The sequence below is a fragment of the Acanthopagrus latus genome, chromosome 6 (assembly GCF_904848185.1).
Source record: "Acanthopagrus latus isolate v.2019 chromosome 6, fAcaLat1.1, whole genome shotgun sequence".
NCBI classification, from domain to species: domain Eukaryota; kingdom Metazoa; phylum Chordata; class Actinopteri; order Spariformes; family Sparidae; genus Acanthopagrus; species Acanthopagrus latus.
The window spans coordinates 9,587,777-9,605,063 of NC_051044.1; the positions used below are offsets into that span (position 1 = coordinate 9,587,777).

The following is a 17,287-nucleotide window of genomic DNA, read 5'->3' on the forward strand; positions in this document are numbered from 1 at the left end:
TATATTTTTGTCAATCTTTTATTAGTAAACAAATTGACAATTCCCTTTTTTTTTTTTTTACACATTTGGAAATACACTGCAAACAAGTGTTTTCAGGCATTTTGTTACAATCAATATGAAACATAGTAAAAAGCTAAATATGGTAACTACAATGCTGATGGAATCACTGCAAATGGTGTACGAGTCTATTGCGGTCACACAACTGGCTTAGAATAGAATATAGATATTGATTTGTGTGCAATTTGATGGTATATATCTACACTGAAAAATATACATAATATAGATTAATCACATTCCCAGGGCCAGCCCAAGACTATTGATATTTTTCAATGCAAAACTGGCATACAAACTCTATCCATGCCAACTGTTTTCAAATGAGGAAAAAAAAAAAAACAACAAAACATGTCATCATCAAACTTCAAATATTTTTTTAAGCATTTATGTGAATAGCACTTTAAATCACCATATTACACAGACAATAAAAAATGGTTAATTATGCGTGGTGTAGTAAAATGGCGTTGACATTTTTTTGGCACCACGTTCTTCGCCGCAATAAGAGCCGAGCAAACGGTCAAAACCTGAAGTAACATCAAGAGGGGACATTAAGACGTCTGATGCCTCTACAAGGATGTTATTTCACAGAGTTAATAACAGACTGCAGACAGTGTGTTAGTTAGTAATAAGGGCCAAATAATACAAAAAAGGTAAAAGTGCAGCTTTTCAGAGTACCAGAGTGAGTCCCTTTTTGATATAATTGCTGAAGCCGCGTTGAGTACGAGCTAGAGTTAGAGAGCAGCGTGAATCACGATCCATCGCAAGTTTAAGTTTTGACCCAGAATGCCACTCTGGTTTTTATTGGATTCGGTTCGCCTTATCCAACTGCTCCTTTGATCAAATACACATGAGCAGAACTGTCATCAAATCAGCACGAAACGAGGTCAATACGAACCATCATCTGTTGGAGACCGAAAGGGGAATGAGATCACAGTTTTGTACGAGTGCGTGTTCTACTGTCACTCTGTAACTGCTTTCTCAGATTTGGTCACATTTTAGCTTTGTCATATTAACATTTATTGCACTCTCAAGAAAAATCCTGAAGAAATAGGCAGCACTGCTTAGCACACAGCTCATCAAAAACAGATAACATTTCTGATGCTTAAGGGTAAATAAAGTGACGGAAAAAGCACACAGCCCAAATTTATCTAATTCAGCTCACATCTGTATTTTTTGGCAAGTTTGCAAAGAAGTTTTGGGGCTAAAAGGACTCGAGAGATACAGACAAGCATGAAATTACACAGAATTAATAAGTCTGTGGGGCTCATGAGTCAACTGCTACTAAAATCCAATTAGGTTGATATAAGAGGTAAATAAAAAAAAGCAGCGATCACAGAGGACTTTCATGAAAGGAGGATAGAGCGCAGTAAAAGCTGTGGTATAGAAAGCTGTGGTATACGGCGCCATATTTGTTTAAAACAAAATGAAAGCTGGACCTACAGCAAGTGCCTGGAATTTAAAGGAACTAAGGCAAAAAAAAAGTTGGGAGAAGGGAAAATCAGAAAGCAGACCTTGGAGCAAAGCACATACAGTAATTCAGAGCAGAATGGAGGCTACGGTTCATCAAGGGGTCAGCATGTCGACACAGTGCCACGTGTGACTCTGCACCTTTGACGTCCTGCAATGGGGGAAAAAAAAAATTCTTATGCTCTAAAATCTGAGCTTACTCTGAACGACGTCTAGTTTCCAGACCTTGCTGTTTTCATCGCAGGCCAGGTAGTAAAACAACATTGCGTGTGTGTGTGTGAGCCAGCGCTGATTATGTGAAAGAAAAGGAAAGAGGGAAAATGTTTATGGGACAATTAAAGAATTTGGCAAGACCTCACAAATATCAGCCTCCCCTCCATAAAGTAGCAGTACAGAAGATTAGAGAATTATAAAGTTAAAGTAATAATGTGAGACAACTGTGCAGTGTACTGCGTGCACTGTGGGCAACTTCAAATTCAGGATTCAGTTAATACTGTCTCAGTAATCACAAGAGGACGCGTGTAGGACATGGGAGCAGCTGGGAGTTTTACCATATTATGATAAACTCTTAGACTCAGCATTTTCAGCCCTGATTAAGGCACCATCATTGGGAGATGTGGACTGTACGGTTTTACAACAGCTTGTTATCACTCTCAGGGGTCAGCGATGTTTAAAATATCCCAACAAACCAGGATGAGAATTGAAGGAATAGTCTGTTTTGGGACATACTGTATACTTTCACCCAAGGTCAACCATAAATGAAGATTATGTCATAATCTATTGACTCCCATGCTAATAGAAAGTCAGGTGACGTTTAAAAAGTCCACAAAACATTTCTTAAGCTTCACAGCAAAACAGTGTTGCAGCATTCTCCTAAACAACTTAAGTAGGTTGGGAAATGGCACTGCCGTAATCCAAGTTTTCGGTGTGAAGGAGGTGCATGAGGTTGACCGCCCAACAACCGTGTGAATAACATCTTCATTTGAGTCATTTCATTTGTTTTTCAGTTGCCTTTTTTTAACGTTTCAGTACAAGTCCCCATTTACCTCAGTTTTTTTAGGGGAATGCTGCAAAGCTGTTTTTGCTGTGAGGCTACAGGGATGTCATGTAGACTAAAAACCGCTTTTTTTTTTCCTCGCAAAACAGCGAAGACATTAATTAATGTTAATTAGTGAAATCTAACCGGCTGCCAGTTCTAATGGTATCGCTATCCTCGTCTTGACCTCGGCAAGAACACGAATAAGCACATTTCCTAAAATGTCTAAATACTCCTTTGATGTAAAAGGAAGTAGGCTCCCACACACCTTACATTTCTACATGTTTTGCCGTGTGATTGCAATTAACATCAAAACACCCACAGGGTGTCTTGCCTCCAAAAAAACATCTTGATGAAAACAGCAATCACACAATGAAATGTAAATTTAGTAAGCACAGTCCTTCTGGCTAGACTGTGAATCACCTACTTTCTAAATATCCTTCCAAAAACCAGAAACTGAAAATGAAGAGTATGAGCGTTTGATACCAATGACTACCATCATTTCCTTCATGAAAATGTTATGATAAATAAGTAATTACACACATTGACAGTCTAAATGGATCCTTCATATAAAGTGATAATGCTTGAGGAGAGATCTTTTAAACAAACAAAAAGGCAATAACTTAAGTACTATCAAAATAAATTTGGTGAGATTTGACCATTTTCAGTCCACGTTTTGGTTGAGAGATAATAGGTTTGTGTACAAACGACTTCTGGATCCATGAATGTGTAGCTGTTCAGTTCCTCTGATGAACCTCTGGCTATAATACACCAAACAGAGGTTGATGTCCATAATAGAAGCAAGCAAATGACATGAATAGGGGTTCTTCACTTACACATCAATGTATTCATGCAGGCATTTCTGTCAAAGCTCAGTAAACTTGAAGTATTACTCCTGTCAGAAATTCTAAGATGATATGATGATTTGCTGTTGTAGAAAGCGATTTGCTATGGTCGTCAGCTCTGAAACGCTGCGGGCCCAGTATCACTGATAGATTGGTGTTTTTCTGTGGTGTTTTTCTGTGGTGTCTGTACGCTGAAGCAGGCCGGGGACACAGAGGATGAGCAAAGGTCAGGTCACAGGTCATGTGGGGACAGTCACCGGCATCATCAGCAGCACGTCCTGCGAGACTCTGAGGCCTGCCGTCCCAGTTTGAAACCTTTTCCTGAAGTCGCTCCTGCTGCGTCTACAATGGGGATGCGCTTACCTTTAAAAGGACACACACAAGTTACCAGAAGTCAGCTTTCATTTCATTACCTCAGACAGCAACAAAACAGTGAAAGACACAAGTAATATGATTATGACAGCTTCAATCAACACTTGGACTTTAAAGTTACATTTTTATTACAGTAAAGTATGTTGACTTCTTGTATAATAAGTGCAAAACTACTATAAAGATTAGAATATACTATGAGGATGTATTACTATACATACTGTGGAAAACCACCTGTGGCCCACTAACATGATTAAATGATACAATACATCCAGCGTTGGATGTGATTCAAGTTTTTAGTTTATTAAAAAGACGTGTGCACGCTTTGTCTCTGCGCCTGTATGAACACACCACATACACACAGCTATTGAGTATATCTCTCTTTATCTCCAGCCTGTCGGTTGCCATTTAGAACTGAATCAGCTGCTTCTTCTCTGCAAATTTATCTCAAACTTAACTGTCAAGACGACCTGATTAAGTGGATTCTGTTTTCCCACAGACATTATCTTCAACTTATTCTGAACGAGCTTGTCGTTGTCAGAGGTCTGATCCAAATACAGAGACTAATAACACTCTGGAAATATTTGGAAACTGTTCCTCTAACAGAGAACTTTTTTTGCTTTTAAGCACAAAGGGAGACAAGATTATTATCTTAATGCTGCGCAAAGCTTAATTTGCCACGTCTTAATGGGGACCTGAGGGTGTAAAGGCGAATGGCAATGAATGTTCACGAAAACACACTCACTTATCTCTATAAACACCTCGTTGATGTTAATGGCGTTCTTGGCACTGGTTTCTACAAAGATGGCATGGATGGAGTCAGCGTAGTCCTTGGCATCCTTCTCTGGCACTTCCCTGTAAATACAAGAGGTATGTCAAAGTTATTATGATGTCGCAATATGCAAACAGAGTCTACCATTTCACGCATTAACTGATAACTATCAAACGCAGCTCTGAAGCTATTATAAGGGAAGATTTCACCAATGTATGGACGATTTTGTTACTGAAAGTGTAAGTGTATCCGAGTCTGGGAGATTTTTCAATTTTGTGGAGAACAACAACAATATATCTTTAGCTACTCCTCAGCTATGTCAATATGAAAGACTATTTAATCCACAACTTTGCTGCTAGAAATGTAATCAGTGTGGGAGCCAATATTCCTCCTCACCGAGCTGAATGCACTTAAGCTCCTCACACAATAAATTACAATTATTGTTCCAAGCCAAACATCAAATATCATTCCGGTGCTAAAAGGTCATAATATTACCTTACAAGAACTTTTTCTATCCATCTGCACCAGACATCTGAAATCCCATTATCAACATCAGCATTGTTCATGACACACATGCAGTTTTATCTCTAACTCAGGTTCACCTGGCGTCTGACAGGTCACATTTGTTGCCAGCAATGGCGACCACGATGTTCGGAGGACCATGCTGGCGCAGCTCCTTCACCCAGTTCTTCAGTGTTTGGAAGGATTCCTGATGATGAAGGGTAAGGACATGCTATACTCTGCAGACAAACTCATATCTCCCGTGAAAGTTTAAAGGACAAGAGCCACATTTTGTGTGATATGCTCATTTTTACCTTTATAGCCAAGAGTTAGATTAGGAGAGAAAGTAAATACCTCTTTAGTGATGTCATAAACAATGATGGCCGCAGCTGAACCTCTGTAGTACATTGGTGCTAGAGCACGAAACTGTGGGAAGACAGAGAAGGTAAGCAATGAAGACGCTGCTGGACAGGGAGGAGGCCTCTGAGTGACCTTCACCTCAGCCTAAACTAGAATGTATGATATATTGGCATCATTAAGTCCACATCCAGCTCTGAAACCCTGCGAAACAGAACATGATGATCAAAGTAAAGACCAAGAATTTGAACGGTCTTCTTCAGAGACGATAAATCCCGGCTCATCTTTGAAGACTGTTTACCTTGATTTCCCTCCAATTTCTCATATTTGGAGATGAAAAGAGCACTAAAAATATCATTGCTGTATAATTGTACAATTATGCATTTTCACACCAAATAAAGATCAAGAAACAGTGTCTCGGCTTTACATGGACTAAAGCTAATCTGTTACACTGGCACACAGTGGTTATATCACTGTGAGCTTCATTAGGCTCAATAACACAGACTGTAACAAACAGACAGAGTTTAAAATGAGCAAAAAGACACCATATTACTTAACCAAAGGCCCAGTGTCATGAGCCGACAAGCCAAGTGGCTTTATCTAAAATAGAAGTATGGCAAGTCTTTCCACCCGTACCTCACACATGTGGTAGCCATTAAGAGAAAGATGAGCAGAATGTGTCAAAGGCTGTTAGCGTTTTGATATTTATGGAAGACTATACATTTGATCTTCACCCAACAGATCTCAGAGTCCTGCTTAATCAAAACAACATGTGCATTTCTAAATCCCAGAGAGCTGACTGGGAGCCGGGGGGGTTCTTCTTTTTGCCAGGTTCTGGTATTTTTCTGGTAAAATACTTTCCAATGCTCACTGAAACCAGCCCTCCAACAATTAGCCTGCTGTCATAATGCTGCTATTTAAAAAAAACACATTGTTTTGAGCCATTTTAGTGGCATTACCGAAACATCTCAGTGGCTATTGTGTTGGAATGCCAAGAAACATGTAACATATAGCCTGTGTGAGGAAATCAGAAAACCAGTTTCATCTTTCAAATCTCTTTTATAAAACAGGCTTTTATGTGAATCGCTACCAATGCATGTTTTCATTCCTATTTTTACATTGGTCAGCACCCATTTGTATTTAAAGATCAGCTCTTAATTGCATATCTTGTTTGTTGGTATTGTTTTTGATACCACAGGGAGAACTTTTTCTCAGCAACTACTGAATAGATTTTCTTCTATTTGGTTTGGATCTTACGTTAACACCATCATCAGGTTTTCTTTTTAATTTTACTTCTCCAATACTAGGGCTTGTGACCAAATAATATGCTAAACTAATATGCCAACTAATTTCCCATTCAAACGGAAGATTCAACTTCGACTAATCTAAAAAAAAACTTTGATTACAACTGAGCACAATTTAACCTATGGGTTAAACATTGTCTGAAAAATAATGTGTACATTACATCTTAGATGCAATCTGCATTATTAAGATTAGGAACGAATGCTCATTTTTTACAGCAAAACTGACAAAGATTATATGACACTTCAGTTCTAAATATGGCAAACTATGACATTTCAATCTATACATTAATAAAATAATACTAATAATCATAATAATCAAAATAATAATCATAACAGGTTTAACAAACTATTTTTTTCCAGAAGCAAAATCAACTTGTTAACAAATTGTGCCGATCCCTGGTGAAACTTACACCTGGCTGGCTGTTCATCACATCTGACTGCAACTAAAAGCACCTCAACATAAAAGTGGATTATGAATCAATTTAACCCACCAAACTGTTAGTTCTTGATTTCAGTTCAGTTGAAATGTGAGCAGTAGCCTCTTGTTTGGAAAACAAACCTACAGTAAATCTCAGGATATGAAAGTTAAAAACGGGTTATTTTCTCTCTTCAAACCTCTGCCTCCTTTTATGCCCTCTTGCAATACACACTGGACCGGGCCTTTTAACAGTCTCATGAAACCATGTGTCACGTATTAACTAATGATATTTATTTTAAAAGAAACAACCCGTGTCTGAAAACGACCTTCACTTGGAATGACCCTGCCTTCCCGCCAATTTTATTTTCCTTTACAATACGATGGAATAAACTATCCATCTTGGAGTGACACTGTTACCTCAGGAAAGCACACATTCCACATAATTATAGTTGTTACTGGCCCCAAGTCCGCCAACGGGAATCCAACTTGGGATATTTGGCAGAGGCACTGAGGAGAGTGCTGTCTGTTTCATTGGCTAGTGTTCGGCCGCACCACCGCTAGTCCTGTGTGGTCTATCTGTGCCTTAACCCAAAGAGTAATCACAGCGAGGCCAGACGTCTGGCCACACAGCAGCCCAGAAAACAGCCCCAGCGATGCCCTGCGAGTGCAGATTAATTGCTGAGACCACAAGCTAGGTGCATAATGAAAGGAACCCTCCTTTTCCTTTTGGATGCAGGGTTCCTCTTGCTTGTTTTGAGAGGGAACGGTCGAACGGGGAGGCCTCAATGGGCTGTTGACAGCTGGGCTCAGATGTAAGGCCTCATCTGGTCTCGAGATATGGATTGTGGAAATAACACAGCTTTCCTTTTCACTCTACTCGCTCCTTCCATGTGCATTGGCGGGCTTTGTGTTCCCCTCTCTCAACTCAACAGATTTTGAGCGGCCAAAGCCCCGCAGAAGTTAGAAAACAAGCCATGAAAGGGCTTCAAAATACCACAGCAGCTTTGTATGAAAACACAGACACATTCAAAACCTACCAGAGGAATGTTGTTACTTTTTCCTTGCAAATATGTGAACCTCTTGGGAAAGCAAGAGACCACATGGGAGTGAAAACGTGGATTTGTGGGATGTGAAGAGGTAGAGAAAATGGAAAAGAGTACAAAAGAAAAATAGAATGTTGCCAAGAGATGAAATGAAAAGAAATATTCCACAGAATAAAACACAAAGGGGGGAAAAAAAAGAGGACATGTTGAGTTGCAGCGACTCTTAGATAAGACACAGTAGCAGCACACGCCGGTGGGCTGAGACAGCTTGGGTTTCATCCTCTCAATCTTATCTTAAACGGGGGCTGCATTGATGTCCCCTCAGGGCAGTGAAGAAGCCAAGGCCCCCCGAGGGTGAGGAGGATAAAAGACCGGCAGCATCTTATCTCACCTCTCTGGAGAGGACAGCAGCGGGGATCAGACGCTGCAACAACAGGGGATTGTGCTCGTGGAAAAGAGAAGGGCAGAAAAGGGGAAGCGATGCGGAAAGCTAATGCAGAGAAATGCTGGATGCAGGGTGTGAGTCAAAAGAGAAAGTAGTTCCTTGCGCTTCAAAGCTTGAATGCAAAAACTGAATCCAGTTTCTTTTCTCACATATCATCTGTAGTAGTTTCAGTCTTAAACTCTGTGTGGGTGTTTAGGAATTGCAAGTAGCCTCTCTGGACACACAGGGGTGTGGACTGCATAAGAAGCGGCATCAGGACATGATAGGTATCAGCAAACAAAAGATTTCAGACATGCATGCAACAGGAAATACCACAAAAGGAAAGCAATGACACTCCTTTATCTGTGTCTCAAAACGTATGAATGCAATGAGGAAGGAGGAGTGAGAGGCAGGACAAAGATTAGAGGTGACTGAAGGGACGAATTGTGACGAACCTGCTGATTGTTTTTACCAAAGTAAACAGACGCCACTCACTGATCTAAAGCATATAAATCCATTACACCGCACACATCATTTAAACTATGGAAAAGGGGAATCCTAAAACAAGAGCACTTAAATAAGGAGGTTATTGTGAGGGAGGTAGAACTCTACATAGAGCAGGTCAATATTGCCCCCTATCAGGATTAAGGAATAACTGCACCCTTCACTTTCACCTCGGGCTCATTCAGGGAGTGGTAGGTGCACGTGTGGGGAGCTCTCTCACTTCCTCAAAGGCCACATGGGAAGATTTAGATGATTTTTTAATACGCAAAGTCAAACTGATGAGCTGTTGCGGTTTGGTTTGTCCATGCAAAGCCAAAACACACATGAATCGATCCAAAGAAATAAAAAGGCGAGGCCAAACCCTCGGCAGATATTACTGACCCGCTCCTGTCCTGCCGTGTCCCAGATCAGGAACTTGTGCAGCTCGTTTTGGTATTGCACTGTCTTAGTCATGAAGGATGCCCTGGTGAAGAGAAAAGGTTGCCTGATTAATAAACTAAGTTACATTACAATAATATTACTTTTTATTTTTACAAAGTACAGACAAATAAAAGAACTGAACTAAAGATTACCGTTTTATCTCAACTCATAATGTGAGAAAAACACTCATGTTCATTTAAATCCGCAGAAGTTTTAAGATTTCTCACATTGCCGGCTTCAGTCAACAATAATGTCCCAAGTGTAAAACAATTAAAAAGACATCATTAAATTGCATCAATTTGATTCTGAACAATACTATATTGTTGAGGCAATATCAACATCTGGTTTAGATTATAAAAAAGGATTCAGACTTTGTATCCACCTGCCAATAATCTGCAGATAAATCACAGTTGAGAAATACATTTCAGCGTAATAGCAAAGCTGTTTGTGATTTACTTCTGACATGTCTGGCATTTCTGTATTGCAATTTCTTTTTCTTTTTTTTTCATTGGTCGACATACTGGCACAGATCTATCTGGGATGAGCTAACACTGGTTAATAATATTGGCAATGCTGATATGTATTGATCGGCTCTAAAAGTGACCGTAATCTACGGCTGATCACATTGTCTATAAAATGTGGAACATGATGACAGATTCCTCTCACAAGTCACAAAGTATTGTCTTAAATTTGTTTATTTATGTTGACCCACAGCCCTAATTAATACATTAATGAAATGACAGCGAACTGTTATTCTGACTGACCTGTTAATTACTGTCTGAATTAATCAGTTCATTGATTGATGTAGCTATGCGACGATATGAACATTCACAATTATCCTGGCCAAAATAATTTGAAATCAAGCTATTGTCCCAAGTATCATCTAAATATGGCTTAAAATTCTTTAAATGGTTCAGAAACATATAAAGTCATCGTGAATTATGTTAAGAAACAAATACTTTTATCTCGATTTGTGATGACATCTGATATCGTCCCATCCCTAAGTGTCAGAGTACAGTCACAGTAAAAGAAGCATGCCCATCACGGTTTCCCAAAGCCCAACATAATGTATTGAAATTGCCTTTTTTTGTAAAATTAACAATCAAAATCCCAAAGATATTCAGTTTATCATCATAAGAAGACAAAGAAACGTAACACCTCGTCACATGTGAGAAGCTGGAACCAGAGAACATTTGGGATTTTTGCTTTAAGTATTAATTGAGTATATCAATTATCCAAATTGCTGCTGAATTTAAAAACAAATTCTACATCAGCTCTGCTTGGAATGAATGAACTCATAAAGTGATTAGCAGAAACTACCTGACTACACGAGGATGTCCTCAAACAACCCTAAACACAAACCACTGAAACAGGTAATAAACACGACTGCTACTGTGGGCGACAGCCGGGACTTACCCAATTGTTGGGTTGATGTTTGGGTCAAAGCTGTCCTCCACAAATCTCCAAACAATACTCGACTTCCCAACGCCAGTGTCCTGCAGAGACAAAATAAAGAGGATGCTTTCTAAACACAGCCAGAAACAATTCCTAGACGTATACACACTAAACTAAAAAAACACACTCTGGCGATATGCCCAGACACTACTGCTGTGTTGTGGCATCATCTTCCTTCCTGTTTGTGCCTGTTACTTTGTGATAGTTAAAACATGCCAGACAAAGATAAGTTTACATGTATTTTTAATGTATTAGTAGATGAAGAAGTGAGAACGATTCTGCAGGGATGCATTAGTGAGACATTGGTCGGGAAAATTATAGCTTTTGCTGTTTTTATAAGCAGTCTAGACATGGATGAATATTGTTCCTGTGACGAATTCTTGAAAATAGTGACTGCAGTCATTTTATTTGAGAATGTTACATAAGGATTAGGGCTGAAACTAGGGATGGGATCATAAAAGATGTTATCGCAGATTGCAAATATAAAACCTCACCATAAGTTAAACATGGTGAAACTTCATTACTGGGATATTCATGAATCGAGTGACTATCTTCATGTCTTCTGATTTATTTTAAATTGCCTAAGCGGGTCATCATGGCTTGTACATTGTATCCCCCACAGAAACAAGTTAAATGGGATGTGTGTAAATATCATCATATCAATATAATTCTTCCATCATTATGATTTGTCATTACTTATTTAAGATTATTTGATTGTTTTCACACACAAAAATGTATGGTTAAAGGGATTCCAGTATTCCAATATTTTAATGGTTACTGGGATTAAGATATGTTTATTAAGATATTTCCATTCTCTGAAATGTTTGACGAATAGATTTAGTTAATAAAATGTCAGAAATAGAGACTCAGTGCCAGTGGCCTCAGGTGACAACTTTTAATGCTTTAAATGATACAAATCTGCAAATCCTCAGTATTAGTATTGTTGTGGATTTGTATTGATCAGCTAAACGATTGATCTTATTATCAGATGATAAAGAGGATGTAACTTCAGGATTATGCTCACAGGATGCTGGTAGAAGAAATATAAACTGTTGTTATATTGAGTTTAGACATGCAGAAATGTTGCTCCAAGTACAATAATGACAGCAGGTGTATTTGAGACGACATGTACGTGCTGTCACCAACCTGATCACAGGTATCGACACATTTAACTAATGTCAACACATCTGGGCATCAGTATGCAGCGGTCAGATGGAGGGCTGGTGTGACTCAGCTACAGACTACAAACATATATGCTCGGACAGACATCAACGATGACTTACCCCCAGGAGACAAACTTTTAACTCTCTGAGCGCCATATCGATCCCCCCCGCCCTCTCTCTCACTCTCTTTCAAAATGAGTTTGTGGTGATGATCATTGACAGTTTCCTCCTCTGGCTGCCTCTTTATCTTGAATATTCTTCAGGTGGTCTTGTGTTTACAAACGACTTTACATCACCGTGGTCCACAGCTGCCAAATACACATCTCAGGTCGGGTCACAACTCTTGCTGTTAGCGTTAAAACGCCCGGTAGTCCGTCGTATTTGCCATATTGTGGTTATTGTAAACAGCTAGCTAGCTAAGCGTGAAGCTACCGAGTCGCTCAGTCTCCATCTTGAACTACGGCGAGCGGTCACGTGACTGTTTTCGGCTCTTTTTTGTTTGGAGGTACACAAAGCCCACAGGCTGTATTTATGCGCAGTTATGTCGAGTTGTAGCCAAGCTGGGAGACGGTCATCGGTTTGAGCCAGTTGTTTAAAATCTCTACCGGTGATTACTGGCATCAGGAAGTACTTTCAGGAAGTAGTTTGCTGCGTTGTTTGAGTGACAGCTGTGCGGTGGTGACAACCCACACGGGACGGCAGCCCGCAGAGCCGAGCCGATACTCAAGATGGCAGGTAATGGCACTTTTAAAACAGTGTTTCCTCTTCTACTTTGTAGCTGGGTTTTGCGCTTACAAAGCGGCGTCGTGGCACTTCCTAATACATAATATAGCGGCTCCCGTTGCGCTACATTTATTGGATTTCCCAGGCGAAGTCAAGTCAAGCGAAAGGGCTGGACAAGCCATGTTAGCAAACTTAGCACTACTAGCAAAGCAAGCTAGCTTACGAAAGCCACTGCTCAGGGGTATCGAAATGTGTGACTTTGGGGACTGAATTTGAGCGTATAACTACTTCGTACGTGTAGATCGGTTCATAACTCGCCGCTCTCTTGTGTAGTTAGACCATATCGCATGTTTAAAGCCGCGTTTATTATCGAAGTGTTGTCATAGCAGAGGCTAGCGAGTTGACCTAGCTAACGTTAGCCGAGTCGCTAAAGTCATTTTCAGCCATAAGCTGACCAAATCCTCCTTTATACCATAACAAAGGGGAGATGTTGTTCTTTGCCCCACATGCTTTTGGGACTGTTGTTTAACCAGTCGTATGGTTATTTACTCCACACAATAAACACCGCATTTAATGTGTCTTTTAGAGGCTGGAGTTGTTTTTTATATTTGAGCACATTCTCTTGCCTGCCCAGCTGTAAACACTGGCATTAGCCGTCTCAGCACATGCTGCTCCTTCATGGAGCTCCTTCTGGGCTTTTCTTTTGACTACTCTGCCCTGGTATATTGCCCTATATCCATGACTGGTTGGTAATGATCGCAAATACGAGGAAACAAATTGTTCTTGGACGTAGATATGACCTACTTATTTGATCTTATGTAGGTGAATTGAAATGTCTTAGTTGCAGAAATGCAAGCACAGATGCATAGTATAGCTAAGAAACTTAAAAGCGAAAGTATATTACTATATACCGTATGAGCTTATGCTATATTCAAAAAACAACAACACAAGTTAAAAGAACACAGTTGTACTGTATGTACACCAAACATAGATATAAGTCTCAAAGAGTATTGTGACCTAGATGGCTTCAATAAAGTTACGGAAATTAAATTGAAAGTGTTAATTGCACCTGAGGGAACAAAGTATATTATGTCTGCAAAAAGCATAGAGAAGATGCATTGATAGAGTACCTCTGAACTGAAACCAGTGCTTCCATCAGTATTTAGGACCAATATTTCAACCTATTGATCAGTGATTTGCACACGACTCTTTGATTATCACCACCTTATTGAACAGAGAAATCACTTGTAATTTTAAAGCAGATCAAATAATGTGGGATCAGGGAAAATAGCACATTTTATATTTGCTGTTTTTTTTCTATGTCTTCCTCTTACATGACGCTACACGAATGTTGTCATGTCAACGGACCAAGTTTCAGTTTTGTGGAGTGATTATTGAGCGAGATCACACAGTGATTTAGTGTCCCTTTGCTCCTTCTTCGTACTTGTCTGCCTGTGAACCTGTTAACCCAGTGTTGATTTTGTAGGGGGAGTGGTGTATACAGTGATGGTATGTTGATGACATGTTTCCCACCAAGGATTTCCCCCTCTAATTGCCTTTACCTTGCAGGTCTATCTTTATACTTTGAAGATGGCCATGACGATTTGGATGACTGTGAGTACCCCTGGTTTTTAAACATTTAAAAAAAAACACTCGATTTGTGGTTTATAAACACTGTATATGTGTAACTTGCTTTTCCTTGCCTCCGGCTGGGAGGTTCATAGAAGTGTCATATTTATGTGGCAGCCCCTTTCACCCATGTGAAATTTAAAGCTGTCAACAGTATTTCAAGGTTTTACGCGACGCTATTATTAGCTGTTATACAGACCAGCAGCCCCTGTTGTCTGCATTAACTAGAGTGATGAAACACTGTTTATATCCAACTGCACAGCCAATGTGTATTTATGGCTGGAACATTCAGTTTGACAGGAGCCTTTCTGCTGTATTCACACATTCGAAGTTCTAATTCTTGACATTTGGTCTGACTCAGTATATTCAACATGGCACTCTGACTACTGTGGTGCATCTGTCGGTCCTCGTTAAAATGTTTTGTTTTTGTAGGCATCAGCTGTGTGTTTCAGAGATGGTTCCAAAAGTTGTTAGACTATAAAATTATTTTTATTTCCATCCCGCAGTTGGATTCGATGACTATGGTTCAGAGTGCGACGGCATCCGCATCACAGCCTTCCTCGATGCAGGACAAGACAACCTAACTCCTCTTGGGAGGCTAGAGAAGTATGCCTTCAGTGAAAATGTCTTCAATAGGTAAGTGGAGTCTTGTGGTCAGGCTGCTAACACAGTGCTCTGAAAAAAAGACAAAATGCTATATATTACACAGACAATGAGATGTTCATGAGTAGTTCATGGGTTGTGAGGTTCCATTGTCAAACTATGTAGCGTGACGTAAACGCAGTTGATTTTGGCGGCATTTAAGCTTGGCCTGTTCTACCATTTTTCCATTACATCTTCTTGCCTGGTTTGACTGGGCGCACCTGGGGTTTTGCTTTTCCATCACAACTGGGCTACCTGCTTGAAGGTGTGTCTTAAAACAATGATGCACTTGTCCCATCGCTGGCGTAATGTTTGACAGACTTCATTTATATATCAGCCATGGAAATTGAGAGCCTTGTGAGTTTTCCTTTTGAATGAAGCAGCGATAAAGTTGTAGCATGGCGTGTTTGAGTCAATGCCATATATGCTGAAACAATATATTGTGCGGCGTCGGGAAGTAAAAGCATCTCTAACAAAACCTAAATTGTAATAGTCACAAATGTACAGTGACAGATTACAAAACGAAAACTATTTCCTACATTGTGGCCTTTTGGTATACATTAAACCCTTGTGTGTGTGTGTGTGTGTATGTATATATGTCGATTCAAGCATAACAACATGTTCTCATGTCGATTTGCGTTGAGAGCACTATAACACTATCAGAGGGTCTTAGCAACAAGGAAGCATCTGCAGCATAGTTGTACTTATCAAGGAAACATCTGGTGAACGACAGGGAGGTGTCATTTCTTTTTCTATAAATTGATGAGAAAATGTAGCCACATATTTACATGAACTACTTTTTAAGGAGTTAAACTTAAACTGCCCAGTGATAGTTTAGCCATCATACCAAATCAAGTTAATTCTTCTTGATGATTTTGGTGTTTTTTATGCTATGTGAACAAAACACATATATAATTTTTTGCACTGTATATGGCATAATTTTCACTGTCATTTGATGTTCCTTACCTCATATTCCTTTGATAGAATTATGCTGAATAATGATTTTTAAACCCCACAGCAAAATCTAGAATTCATATGCAAAGATGAAATACTGTGTTGTCCAATCTAAAGTCATCTCTAGGTCTGTTTTTTCTTCGTCTTCTGGACGCCTGTCTTCATTCCTGAGTATCTACTAATCACATACCTGCTTTAACTCGAGAGTGCAGGAATGCCAAAAGACTTAATGTTGAGCCATGGGTGGATGGTCTCTGTCTGAACATGGCATTAGGCTGACAGTGTTAGTTTAGACGTAGTGTTCCCAACTGCAGACATATTTTGTACTTTCTTGTGAGAAGTACAATGTGGTTTTTTTGATGGTGGACTCTTCTTCATAGTAAACAAAAGCCAGCCAATGCATTTTAAAGTCCTTAAGATGTTCTTTAAGATTAGTTTGAACACAATGACTCTGCAAACATGCAAGACTGCTCTGTTATCTCATACATAAACCTGTTTAGTTCCCCTCCTCATTCTTTTAATACTCAGCTATGCAGGATTCAAACCCTCCTGTCATTTCCAAGTCCGTGTGTGTGTAATGTGTTGACAGCTCTGTCAGTGCTGCGTGTTACGCTGTGTGCATTCAGCATCTGTAGGTATTGGCAGACAGTCCACTAACGTGACGCTCCTGTTGCTTTCTAGGCAGATCGTGGCTCGTGGCCTGCTTGATGTGCTTCGAGAGTTCAGTGACAATGAAAATGACTTTATCAGTGTCATGGAGACTGTTGCAAGAATGTCAGAAGATGGAGGTAGATGCATTTTCCTTTTTTTCTATTTAGCTGTCTAATCTACAGATAATTCTGCACTTTCTGAGTGTGGATTCTTTCTGTCTTTCTTAAAAAGATGTCTTTGGTTAAACACAGTTCAGCTCTTCCAGGATTCAGTCTTTATATGGTTGTAAGCATAACATAGTTTTACATTAGATTTGTACTTTGATTGTTTGTTCTCAGAGCCCACAGTACGAGCTGAGCTGATGGAGCAGGTGCCCAACATTGCCATGTTCTTACACGAGAGTCGGCCCAACTTCCCAGCAGCTTTCTCAAGATATTTGGTGCCCATTGTAGTCCGATATCTAACTGATCCAAATAACCAGGTAGGTTTCAGATCACTAATGGTCAAGATGCCCATGCAGTATTTTTTTGTTTGGTGTTCATCTTCCGGGAGCTCT

General features: G+C 39.7%; 2 protein-coding genes across 3 annotated transcripts in view; one reads left to right on the plus strand and one right to left on the minus strand.

The window, feature by feature from the left end:
* rab22a (RAB22A, member RAS oncogene family) lies at positions 1–12,391 on the minus strand. The gene is made up of 7 exons (XM_037101931.1): positions 12,253–12,391; positions 10,931–11,010; positions 9,476–9,557; positions 5,399–5,470; positions 5,146–5,252; positions 4,517–4,626; positions 1–3,765 (listed from the first exon to the last, which is right to left on the minus strand). Exons 1-7 carry the CDS (start codon positions 12,286–12,288, stop codon positions 3,668–3,670), a joined length of 585 nt encoding a protein of 194 aa, XP_036957826.1. The 5' UTR covers positions 12,289–12,391; the 3' UTR covers positions 1–3,667.
* ppp4r1l (protein phosphatase 4, regulatory subunit 1-like) overlaps positions 12,341–17,287 on the plus strand; it is a 17,489-nt gene continuing 12,542 nt past the window's right edge. For both annotated transcript variants that reach the window (XR_005075647.1, XM_037101926.1), the window contains exons 1-5: positions 12,341–12,867; positions 14,425–14,469; positions 14,991–15,120; positions 16,762–16,868; positions 17,070–17,212. Coding sequence is in view for 1 of the 2 variants with exons in the window: in XM_037101926.1 (XP_036957821.1) it covers positions 12,861–12,867; positions 14,425–14,469; positions 14,991–15,120; positions 16,762–16,868; positions 17,070–17,212 (432 nt within the window). In the remaining variant the exon portion in view is untranslated. The remainder of the gene's footprint in view (positions 12,868–14,424; positions 14,470–14,990; positions 15,121–16,761; positions 16,869–17,069; positions 17,213–17,287) is intronic.

Excerpts from the sequence above, each read along its gene's own strand:
- rab22a (XM_037101931.1), bottom strand. The coding sequence starts at position 12,288 with ATGGCGCTCAGAGAGTTAAAAGTTTGTCTCCTGGGG. Across the intron at positions 9,558-10,930 it reads AACATCAACCCAACAATTGG|GGCATCCTTCATGACTAAGA; the intron begins GTAAGTCCCGGC and ends TCTCTTCACCAG. Across the intron at positions 5,253-5,398 it reads TTTATGACATCACTAAAGAG|GAATCCTTCCAAACACTGAA; the intron begins GTATTTACTTTC and ends CTTCATCATCAG.